The sequence below is a fragment of the Mustelus asterias genome, chromosome 11 (assembly GCF_964213995.1).
Source record: "Mustelus asterias chromosome 11, sMusAst1.hap1.1, whole genome shotgun sequence".
NCBI lineage: Eukaryota > Metazoa > Chordata > Chondrichthyes > Carcharhiniformes > Triakidae > Mustelus > Mustelus asterias.
Genome location: NC_135811.1, coordinates 22291772 through 22304590, shown reverse-complemented (window position 1 = coordinate 22304590; position 12819 = coordinate 22291772). Strand labels below are relative to the sequence as shown.

Here is a 12819-nt window from a genome sequence, read left to right as displayed (position 1 = left end):
AAAAATTTTATGTGTCAGCCTTAATATAACATAGTCACGAATATATTTCAACAAAGCATTAAAGAAAACTTTTTTTTACTCATAATGTGATGAGACCATGGAATTAATTGAGACTGATAGCATAGATACATTTGAGGGGAAGCTGGATATTGTACAAAAGAATTAAATGCCTATACAGTTAGACAAAGAGGGGGTGCCCGAATGTTCATGTGAAGCAGTATCAGCAGTGTGGACCAGCTGAGCGTAATGACCTGTTTCTACGCTGTAGCCTTCATATAATTCTACGTCATGCTCATCACGTAGCTCTGCAAATACGTTTCTTTTATCTGCTTATCCAACCTGATAGAGAACGTTGATATTGTTTCTGCTTCAATCGCTAACCCTGGGAATGAATTCCAAAGCCCCGTGACTCTTTGTGCAAGGAAGTGTCCCTTCACTGCTAAAGCTCACCTATGAGTCCGGAATAAGCAAGTAAACAGGCTGCATAGTTCTGCCTTAAACAGCCACTTGCCAAACGAGGTTCTGGCTGACAGTTTGTGATGAAATCTGCAAGCCGTGACCTGTTAAGAGACAAAAAGCAAACAAAACAAGTCATTACCTTAGCACATTAGCAGGAAAACAAGAGAAGGTTTTTTTTTGCTGTGGGACAACAGCATTGAAATTGAATATATAATTTCTTCTGGTGTTATCTTTCCAGTGAGATTCACTTCTCAATATATTTGCATCTACGTTTTCTCTCTCTAATACAGAAACAACGGGCTGGAATTCTCCAGCCGTTCACGTCAGTGGGATTCTCTGGTCCGTCCTCGCTTGTCGCAGTGGCATGAACAGCTGAAAAATTCCGGTCAACATCTTTACAAAAATATATACGGAGAGATTAATATTCATCACCCACCCTATGACAGGATGGAAAAGGTGGAGATTTAAGAATTAAAAATCGTGATACCCAACCTGTGAACCTGCCCCCACGTTCATAGTGATAGGTTGCAAGGCATGTCCAGCTCCTGCTCTCTAAAGCCAGGACATTTTATTATGTTATTTAAATCAGGTCCCCACAGCACATTTGAAAGTCTGATTCAAACTTAATACTTGGGTTTGGGGAGACGGGGAGCTAAAGGGAAAGTTGCGGGGGGGGGGGGGGGGGTGAGGGTGATGTTGCAGCTGCTTCAAGCCAATAAATATTTTTCCAGTACTATTTGTGAGCTAGAATATCAAGTCTCCCTCTGATCCTCAGGCAAAGCTTCTGCCAGTTGTGGCATCTCCATTATGATTGGCCACCAATCCCCACCAAGCCCCGATCCTTCCTAAATGCCTCCTGATTTTCGTAGTCTAAGCCACAATCTTTTCCACTTCATAGAATCATAGAATCCCTACAGTACAAAAGGAGGCTATTTGGCCCATCGAGTCTGCACCGACCACAATCCCACCCAGGCCCTATTCCTGTAACCTTACACATTTATCCTGCCAATCCCTCTGACACCAGGGTCAATTTAGCATGGCCAATCAACCTAACCCGCACATCTTTGGAGTGTGGGAGGAAACCGGTGCACCCGGAGGAAACCTATGTACACACGGGGCAAAAGTGCAAACTCCACACAGTCACCCGAGGCCGGAATTGAATCCAAGTCCCTGGCGCTGTGAGACAATAGTGTTAACCACTGTGCCACCGGGACCATCCTCATAGATCCCTGGTTGAGGTCATCTGCTGCAGGCTTTTCTGTCAATCTATCATTCTCGCTGGCTGCCACATGGGAAACTGAACTAAAAATGATAATGTAGACCTCCACATTTCTAAGCTTTCCAGGAAATGCCCCCTCAACTGCACTACCTTGCCTCTCCATAAACGTTAGGGCCAGCATCTCTTTCGTCCTCATCTCTCTCTATAATATGGTGTCTGTATAAACTGCCAATGGCAGCTTTATAGAGCAAATCTAAGGTTATTTAGAAAGTAATGGCTTTTATGGTTTAAATAAATGTTTTATTACTGAAATTACTGAAAACTATCTGTCGTTAAACTCTCAACTGAGAACTAATTAACTGATTTATCTATTTATATAAAGATCTTATGAGTATCTGCCATACGTCAGAATTCACACTTCAATAAGTCATAAATATAGAAAAAGGGAGAAGGAAGGCATTATGTTTTTGCATGACCTGGAGTTGACATTTATAAGTTCAGGTAATCTGAAAATGTACCTCATCAGAAAGCAATTAAATTCTTACTTGTCTTTGAACTTATTGGTCCAATTGTCATGAGGAATATCCTTTCTCACCTCCTTTAAGATGCTTGTTAAAATCTTCCACTTTGGCCAAGCTTTTGATTATCTATTGTCACCTTTTATGACTAGATATCATAATGATAATGCTTCTGTGAAAAACCTTGGGACAATTTACCATGTTAAAAGTGCTATGTAGATGCAAATTGTTGTGGGGAATACTGAGCAGTGGCCTTAAAGTAACAGATGTGGAGATGCCGGCGTTGGACTGGGGTGAACACAGTAAGAGTTTTAACAACACCAGGTTAAAGTCCAACAGGTTTATTTGGTAGCAAATACCATTAGCTTTCGGAGCGCTGCTCCTTTGTCAGATGGAGTGGAAATCTGCTCTCAAACAGGGCACAGGGACACAAAATCAAGTTACAGAATACTGATTAGAATGCGAATCCCTACAGCCAACCAGATCTTAAAGATACAGACAATGTGGGTGGAGGGAGCATTAAGCACAGGTTAAAGAGATGTGTATTGTCTCCAGACAGGATAGCCAGCAAGTCCAGGAGACAAGCTGTGGGGGTTACTGATAATGTGACATAAATCCAACATCCCGGTTTAGGCCGTCCTCATGTGTGCGGAAACTGATAGCCAAGTTCCGCACACATGAGGACGGCCTAAACCGGGATGTTGGATTTATGTCACATTATCAGTAACCCCCACAGCTTGTCTCCTGGACTTGCTGGCTATCCTGTCTGGAGACAATACACATCTCTTTAACCTGTGCTTAATGCTCCCTCCACCCACATTGTCTGTATCTTTAAGATCTGGTTGGTTGTAGGGATTCGCATTCTAATCAGTATTCTGTAACTTGATTTTGTGTCTCTGTGCCCTGTTTGAGAGCAGATTTCCACTCCATCTGACGAAGGAGCAGTGCTCCGAAAGCTAATGGTATTTGCTACCAAATAAACCTGTTGGACTTTAACCTGGTGTTGTTAAAACTCTTACTGTCTTAAAGTAACAGGGCAGGTTGGAAACCAGAGAATCCCTACAGTGCAGAAGCAGGCCATTCAGCCCATCGAGTCTGCACCAACTCTCCGAACAACCACCTGGAAGAACAAGGGCAGCGGACACCACCTGCAAATCACACTCCATCCTGATTTGAAAATATGGTGCTATTTATTTCATCATTGCTGGGTAAAAATCCTGGAACACCCTCCCTAAGGCAACTTAAGATGGTAGCTCGCCACTACCTTCTCAACAGCAACTAGGGATAGACATTAAATGCTGGCTTTGCAACACCTGCATCCTATGAATGAATATGAAAAAAGAACAAATGTTTCCTTCTCTCCTTATTCTTGCCTAACCTTTTCTCAGTGCTTTCACATGGTAACTCAAGTTTGTAACAACTTAAATTTATACAGGACCTTTATTTGGTAAAGCATCCTAAGACATCTGACAAGAATGGTGTTGGGCAAAAGTTGATACCAAGGAGATATTACGTGACCAAAAGTTTGTTTCGAGAGGCAGGTTTTAAGAGGGTCTTAAACATAAAAGAAGTGGAGAAACAGGTTTAGCGCAGTAATTCCAGGCTTAGATCTTAGATGACTGCAGGCAAGCCAATTGTAAGGTGAAGGAGATGCCATTCCCAAAATTGTTGATGGATACAAAAACCTGAACTGAGTTAGCACTAACTTCTCAGAGGGTTTTTAAGGCTGGCGAAGATAGGGAGGGTGAGGTCATGAAGGAACTCAAACCTTAGAATGAGAATTTTAAAATTGAGGTGTGAGGGTAGCACGAAAGTTATCAGTTAGCAAGCGCAAGCATGGTAGATGAATGGGATTTGGTGCTTGCTAGGATAGAGGCAACAAAGCTTTGGATGAGCTTAGGATTATGGAGGGTAGAAGATGGAGACTGGCCAGGAGAGCATTGGAACAGTCATGCCTGAGGGAAATAAAAATGTGCATGTGGGTTTCAGCAACAGATGAGCTGAGGTTCAAACTCCATCATGGCAAGTGGTAGAATTTCAATTCTTTCTGGAATTGAAAGCTGCTCTCAGTAACGGTGACCATGAAACTATTGTCGATTGTCATAAAAATTTATCCAGTTCACGAATGATCTTCATGGAGTGGAATCTATCGTCATTACTTGGTTTGCCGACATGTGAGTCCAGATCCTAAGTAACGTGGCTGACTCTTAAACTGCCCTCTGAAATAGCCAAGCAGGCACTTGTTTCAAGGATATTCGGGAATGGGCAACAAATGTTGGCCTTGTCAGTGACACTCACATCCCATGAAAGAATAAAAATGCATTCTAATGCTGTGCGATAGACCAGGGATCCAAAATAATTTATTATTTATCACCCGATCTTAACCCGATCTGTCAGGAACAGAGCTGGGCTGGATTGGTTGCCCAATTTATGTGCCGAATTTGATGCACTATTTCAATGGGGCAGCACCTAAAATGGACATCCAACCTGAACCCATCCCATTCATGCCAGGTCGACTAGGTTGTAATTGTGCCAATATTTTCAGTCACCATACAATACAAAGTAATGAACCAAACTGAATAAAAATAGTGTTTGATGGAACTGGAAATGGATAGAAAATTTGAATAATTTTTTGACTGCATGTAAGGAGCTTTTTCTTACAAACTGGCTAAGAAAATATTGGTTTTACAATGCAGGACAGCTAACAGGCAACACATGACCAGAAAACATTTTGATAAATGACTCTGCTTGGTGGCCAAAACTTGTTATGAGAACACTTCTGTTCAGTTTTCCCTTCCAAAGAAACCACTTGAGCTTTAACAAGAGGAAATCAATTCTCAAACCTGAGTAAAGTGCATGAGAGCAGCTAATTGATGTGTTGGAAAAGATCAACAACAAGATAGAAAGCAGAGGATAAAAAAGTAAACCATTGGACTGGAAGGATAAATAGGCAGATGAACAAATGAATGTTGATGTAAGCTCTATTATAAATCATTTGTACAAGATTATAGCTCATATTCACTGCTCTTCCCAGCTCTGCAAGAAGGTATGTAAAAAATATTATAACATACCTTTCTGATGATGAACTCCAGTGGTCCCTTTGAGGGCTATTGGTTTGGCTACTACATGTCTGAGAATATTGAAGGCAGCATTTACAGCCCATGCTGCAGTCAGTCATAAACAGATTATTTAAAGAAGTCCGAAATTGGCATTAGGCCCCACATTTGCATATGTTTTGAGCACAATTGATGAACATCCATGTTGGAGTCTTTACCAATGTAGCAAGTTGCACACTTCTGAGGTGAAATGAGGGTGCATGCTGCCTAATACATCACACCTTTTGGTGCCTCCTGATAGATGTGGCACAATCCAACACCTGGACCGATGTTTCACGTGTAAATCCTGGTGGATAAGTTTCTTGTTCCCATGAATGATAGCAATGTGGTGCCATACCTCCAAGGTATCTGCGCTCCTCCAGCTTTGTCCTCAGACCCATCCCCGATTTTACTTGTTCCAGCCTTGGCAGTCATGAGCTCAGCTGCAGAAGCCCAAAGTTCTGCAGTTCCCTCCTTAAACTTCTCTACTTCGCCTTTAAGACACTCTTTAAAATCGACCTGCTGTAATATCTCTTTTTGTGCCTCGGTGTCAAATTTTGTTTGATTAATGCTCCTGTGAAGTACTTTGGGATATTTTCTCACATTTAAGATGTTGTATAACTGTGAGTTGTTTTACCTCAGCAGGGAGAGGTGTATTTTTAATAAGATGGTACGTTTAACTACTACTTGGGTATTTGTCACATTTAGGTCCCCACTTTGTTCATAAGATGGCAGATTTGCTGAATGGTTTCTCAGCTCTTGCATTATTTATTGTAGTTTGAATGTGGTGGATTCCGAAAGGGTAACTATGACATGATCCCTAGTAATGGGGTCAGAAAGTGTCTTCATTGTCAAGCCTAATGGATATAATGACTTAAAGCAACGGTTATATATAATTACTCCTATTTTTACAAATGCCATTTCTTAGCACTGAGTTAAGAAATGTTAGACATGCACATGAAATATCATTCCTAATCAAGGAGTGGATTTCACTAAGACAACTCCATAATAGCAGAGCACTACCAATGGAATTTTGAATGCTGCTGTCTTCTAGTTTCATTTTACATCAATTATTTGTCAAAAAGTGCACACTGCCTACCCTATTGCTCATATATCAAAGTGGACTACAAGGACCAATTAGATAAAACAAAGCTAGCAGAAATATATTGGTGTTCTCTATGACATCTAACTAGCTCACTGCTAATCAATCATTATGTGTGCAATAAAAATGAATTATTGATTTTAAATTAACCTATAGTATAAGGAATAAAAATTATAGCCTCTTCATTCTGAAAGACCTGCAAGTTATAAAGACCATTCAATCTTGGAAATTAATTAAGCCTTTATCATTGTAGGTGAACTGAAAGAAGGTTACACTGCTACCAAAATGTCAGTTCATTCCCAATGTTTTATATCTAAGAGGTCAGTGAATTCATTGTACAAACAAAGAATAACAACTGCGCAGAGCTACATCTTTAATTAATGCATTTTCTCGGTTTTCTTCCCTGTGGGTATCGCTTGACTCCACATAAATCACCTTCAACCAGAAGGATTGGATACTTTGGGTAGTTCATTATTTCACTAATATGTTCAGAAATCAGCTGACAAGAGATGAAATTTGAGTCGAGCATGGCTGACCAGATATGTTATTCCTTTTCAATATCATGTACACACTGTCAGGTTTAGAAAGTGACAGGTTTAGAAATGACAGGGTGGTGAAATACCACAACATAACCAAAGTCAGCATTTATTAAATATAATTCGTCATTCATTCACTGCTGTTATGTTTCTGGTTACTACGCCTTTTTAATGTTTCTTTTAATTTGTTCTTTCAGTTCCCATCGTCGTGCCACACGTAAGTTTGCAGACGGGGGAGCCTGTAAAATTCCCTAATTGGCCTTACCACCACCCTACTTCCCAATTGAGGCCCTTAAGTGCCAACTTAATGGTCACTTAGGGCCACTTCCTGCTCAACCTCAATTATGAAGTTGGATTAAGGAGTTCAGGGGCATGGGGAAAGCCCAGCTGGTCTTGGCCTTGGGGGCAAGGGGGTGGTACCCAAGGCCTCCTTTCCATATTGGGCGCCGGCTACCAAGGTCTGCTCCCTCTCAGGTGCTCCCTCACTCCACTGGCTCTTCATTAACATCCTCCACTCCCTTACCCTCGCACTACTGAACTGGGAATTGATTGCAAAATGGCTGAAAATGCAGGGAAAAGAGGGGGTGACCATGTCAGTGCTGTGGAGCCAAACAACCTCACAGGCGACAGCAATCTCAGTGCAGTGTTTCAACTGTAATCGCCTGAGCCATTCTGGAAAGCTGTGCAAAGCTAAGGCTCCCAGAATCGTGGATGATCCCAAGACAACCCATGAGATTCAGGTACCACACCAGGAAGAAAGTCAATCATGCTTCTTGGGTGAGGTCAATGTTCCTGGATGTTCTTTTTGGAATAGGGACGTCTCAGTAAACGGTTAGTTCACGAACTTCAAATTGGATAGGGCAACCAGTGTTACAGTCCTCTCAGATGAGGAACTGTGTCTTATAGTCCTCTGGTTACAATGGACAGGCCCACCACGCTATAGGTCTGGTGGAGACAGAGCTTCTGTCATTTGGATGATCCTAGAACCATGAAGGTAAGGCAACAAACAAATATTCAAAACCAGTCTTTTTCTCTCTCGAGCAGAGATGCCTGTGTTGCCCTTAACCTTAAAGTGGCAAAAGATATTAAGACCATCTTTGTCATCAACTACATGTTCATGAGAGGCCCACCAGTAAAGAGACTCTCGAATGGGGCTTCAGCTCCGAATTGTCTTCACTCTTTGCACAGCCGGTTAATCCAATTTCTTTGCAGGCAGCAGAAGCTCCTCTTTGGTCAGACCAGCCAAATATTCAGGTAATCAACACTGTACCTCAATGGAAGACACACAGGAGAATGACCAGCAACTAAAGAATGAGCTTCAACCCCAGGGTCCAAGTGTTGCTGTCACACAACCTGTAAACACCATGCCACAAACACTGCAACTTCCAGCCAACATGTAAAGCTCCAAAACAATACTGGCGCAAGGAGTAGTGACCATTAACTCACCAGAGCTCACCAGTGAGGCATGGAGACACACGGAAGAACACAGTGTCCTGAGAAAAGCCAAACTGCAAGGCGAGCCCACTGAGGCATCTCTCCCCCATGAGGCTCCCACTAGCGTCTATCCCGACACTGCCTCCTGGCACATGTTGGCATTGGCATGTTAGCACTGCCAGAATGGCACTGTCAGATTGGCACTGTGTCAACATGGCAGTGCCAAGCTGTGCCGGGGCAGTGCCAGCGGACAGTGCGCGAGCATCTCCTTCTCCCCTGGGGACGAGACTCACCTTTGCACCCCTGGATGGATCCCCACAAAAGTTTCATGTCTGGGCGAACCTCGCCAATGTGATGTCACATCGCTGAGGTTTGAAAATGAGGTGAGGGGGGGAAATATAGCAGGGGGAGGGGCTGATAATTCACTAAAAATTTAACCAGATACATTAAAATGAGGTTCCTGCTCTTTTTGGGCGTGTACCTAGCCATTCTCTCTGGTGGCGACTTCATGACCACAGGAAGTAGTTGATGCCAAAACATTGAATTTATTCAAGAAGCGGCTGGATATAGCACTTGGGGCGAACGGGATCAAAGGTTATGGGGAGAAAACAGGATTAGGCTATTGAGTTGGACAATCAGTGATGATTGTGATGAATGGCAGATCAGGCTCGAAGGGCTGAGTGGCCGACTCTAGCCCTTATCTTCTATATTAACCATACAAGACTTAGAACCTCTTGTGAGACCTATTGAATAAGCATACACCATAAAGCAGCTTGGAGCATTAAATAGCCGTGGAGTTGCTGTGATCAATGGGGATGAGTTCCCCACTGATGCTACAGGTGGAGGAGTAGGAAACCCCACCAGCTAAAAAATTCTGCCCATAGAATCATAGAATTTTGCATCTTAAGACATTTATCTATCTTCCCACTATTCCATCATTCCAGGAAAGTAATAGGATTGTTGTTTATCAACAAGGACTACCCCTTACGCAAATGGCTGGTGACACTTCTCCAAAACCTAATCATGACTGAATAACTAAGTTTAAGTTTATTTATTCGTGTTACAAGTAGGCTTACATTCACACTGAAATGAAGTTACTGTGAAAATATTCTAGATGCCAACCTCCGGCACCTATTCGGGTACACTGAAGGAGAATTTAGCATGGCCAATGCACCTGATCAACATGCCTTTTGGACTGTGGGAGGAAACCGGAGCATCCGGAAGAAACCCATGCAGACACGGGGAGAAGGTGCAAACTCCACACAGACAGTGACCGAAGCTGGGAATCGAACCTGGGTCCCTGGCGCTGTGAAGCAGCAGTGCTACCGTGCCACCCTCAAGTATAATTAAGCAAAAATTGAATTTCTTGCTCAGAGTTACAAAGCCAATGCACAGAGTGGACAGGGCAACCCTAAATCCATCTCGTTGCTTGCTTTCAAAATCAATTCAAATTGAATCCAATTCATCACCCCACAAAAAAGACATACTAGATCCAAACAGACAAGAAAGTTGCACCTGATCTCACACTTGATCCTACACTTGGGCCGGAATTTTACCGGCCCGCCCACTATGGGAATCGGAGCTGGCGAGAGGCGGAGCATGGGAAGGTCTGTTGACTTCAGGTGGGATTTTACAGTTTCAAGAATAGTGAGGCTGCAAAAATCTGCCCTTGATCTTAGCCAAAAGGCAAAGAAGCATATAATCACAGCCACAGGACAACTCAGAATGTCATTATTGTGCTATTGAAGCAAAAGTTCAGATGGCTGGACAGGTTTGAGGTCTACACAGCATTGCCATATTATTATCGTGCGCTGCATACTGCACAGCACAGCAATTCAGAAGGTTTTGTTTTTGGAGGCAGCAGGAAGAACTGAACGAAGGCAGAGGGGAGATTGGGTTGGGGGAGAAGCAGAAGAATTAGGATAAACACAATACATTGCAGCCAGACGTCAGAGATCAACTAGTCGAACAGCACCACTGGGTGACCTATTCATTCCCTTCTGTATCAAGTTTCATTGAGGCCCTTTGCATTCACAGCCATTGTTAGGTCCTTAAAGTTGCATTAAAAATATTTAAACCATTCAGCCAATTTCTATATAAATGTTAAGCAATGCAGACCCAAAAATAAAAGATACTTCAAGTACCATATATAAGATGGTGAATTTATTGGCAAACGTAATAATTTTGTTGAATGTATTTGTCACCAATTATCAACTCACAGTGCCAGTATTAAAAAACGGTTTACTAACTTGACCACTCTCTGAGTTGGTTCAGCAGAACCGGTCGATTGTTGCTGCTTACACTGAGACCTTTCAGAACTATGGCAGATATTCATTGAGGAGATGTCTAGGGTGCCAATGTGCAGTGAGGGGGCAAGAGCTATCACTCCTGTTGCCTGACTGCTTTCGAGGCTGAAGCTTGTCGATCGTGCTGACCTACATGGGAGCACACTGCAGGCGAGTGACGCCTTGAAAGCCCTGACAATCTCTGTACATTTAAGCCAAGAATTTCCATGGCAGCTGCTTAACCTTCCACTGAAGCTCTCCAGGCTGGTAACATTGATTCCTGTTGTGAGGATCTGTTGTCCTGGCCACAAACTCCAAAGTAGAGTAGTTTATAGTGATGGTGTGTGAGATGACGACATGCAAACTGGAACAGTACTCCTCTGTACTTCTTGATTTGATTTGATTTATTATTGTCACATGGATTGGCATACAGTGAAAAGTATTGTTTCTTGTGCACTATACAGAAGGTGGAAGAGAGTATGCCTGGTGTGCATGGGGTCCTTAATTATGCTGGCTGCTTTTCCGAGTCAGCAGGAAGTGTAGACAGTGTCAATGGGTGGGAGGCTGGTTTGAGTGATGGACTGGGCTTCGTTCGCGACCCTTTGTAGTTTCTTGTGGACTTGGAAAGAGCAGGAGCCATACCAGACATACCGCACATGGCTATACGTGCAGCCATGCGCGGTAACTCTTTGGCACACCTTTTAGTAATCTGTATAATTGATGGTGTGAAGCGGTTTTCACTGTTGGGCTCCTGAAATCCACATCTCTGTGCTCTTCAACAGGGCTGGGAGCAAACCTCGCCTCTGGCAAGCTGTGTCCTGGGACAGCCCTGCTTATTTGTACTCGCTGTAACCACATGCCCACACCTTAGTAACTACAGTCTAACTGACCCGGGATGTAAATCTCTGCGTATGATGGTGCCTCCTCAGAAGGATTTTTTCCTCTGAGGTAAGTTCTATGGAGGCTTATGTTGTCAAGAAGAACCTAGAGGAAAAAGAAAGTAGACAAAAATTAGACTAACACTGACAGGCTAAGCAACAGTAGAAATAGACTTAACAATATAGGTTAGCTGAATGTGTACTCTTTTGAGGTGTATGAAAAGATGTATTTAATAGTCACACACCCTCTTCAGATAAGTACTTTGAAATCTGCAATACAGATAGCTATTGACAGGCCTCTGATCCTGAAAGCTTGCTGTTCCAGCATGGGAAGGATTATGATACCAGATGTTCTCCCTGCAGTCTTATGTTTCGTGCTTTGCATTCTGCCATCCTCTCCTGCAAAAACAGAGGGCAGAAATTAGTAAGTGACTGCTGAAAGGAGAGTGAACACGCGTGGAATTTCAGCTGGTACACATGTTGAGAGAGAGAGAAGGAGGCAATCAAGATGCTGAGTGGAAAGCAAATGCTTGGAGTAAAGTGAGGAAGGGTTCATCAGAGAAGAATGAGAGGTCATGCAAAAGGGAAGGATGTAATGCAAGGGCCAGAATTTATGGAATGGGTGCACAACAAAGGGAGCAAGGTCAGTCGTCAGATATTTTTAAGAGAGATGGTCAAAGAAGGAATTGTAGTTACCCTTGCTGCTCTTGCCAGGTCGTTGAAGTATTTCCTGAGTTTTCATCCTTTTCCTGAGATAATGTTCACAGAAATGACCTTCTCTACCACCCCTCTTAAAGCCAGGTGAACATCAATTTATTTTTGGTATCATCTTGCCATCATAGCAAAGAGAATTTCCTTCCTTGTCCTCGCTTCTTCCACCAGGAACTCCAGAACTAAAAATGATCAACAGGAGGGATTCACCGGCCCCGTTCACTGATGACTGGAATGTCAATTGCTCACTGAATTGGGCGTCAGGACTAAAAATGGGATTCCCGCTGGGTGTGAAGGCATTTGGATTTCATCTGGCCAGCCTCACTGGCCCCAATCGGATTCCCACCCAGGCCTGAAATCTAGACCAGTCAGTGTGTCTTCTACATGCCTGCAATGCCCCTCACCAATCTGAAACCGGCTTCAGGTTAAAATCAACCCCAAACACTTAGCTTTCTTTAAATACCACTCTGCAATCAACCAGTTGGTTCCTGGTAATGATTTCTCTGTTGGATATCTCTTGCCTTCAAATGAGGCATAGCTCAAGGAGCCCACCTGAGACTGGGCAGTCAACCTGAGGTGAAG

The 12819-nt window shown here is 43.0% G+C and overlaps 1 protein-coding gene across 1 annotated transcript in view; it reads right to left on the bottom strand.

Annotated features, from left to right (window-relative positions):
• Positions 1 to 12819, bottom strand: part of gfra1b (gdnf family receptor alpha 1b) — a 196792-nt gene that overhangs the window by 20058 nt on the left and 163915 nt on the right. The window contains exon 5 of the mRNA XM_078224358.1: positions 451 to 560. Within this exon, the coding sequence (XP_078080484.1) occupies positions 451 to 560 (110 nt within the window). The remainder of the gene's footprint in view (positions 1 to 450; positions 561 to 12819) is intronic.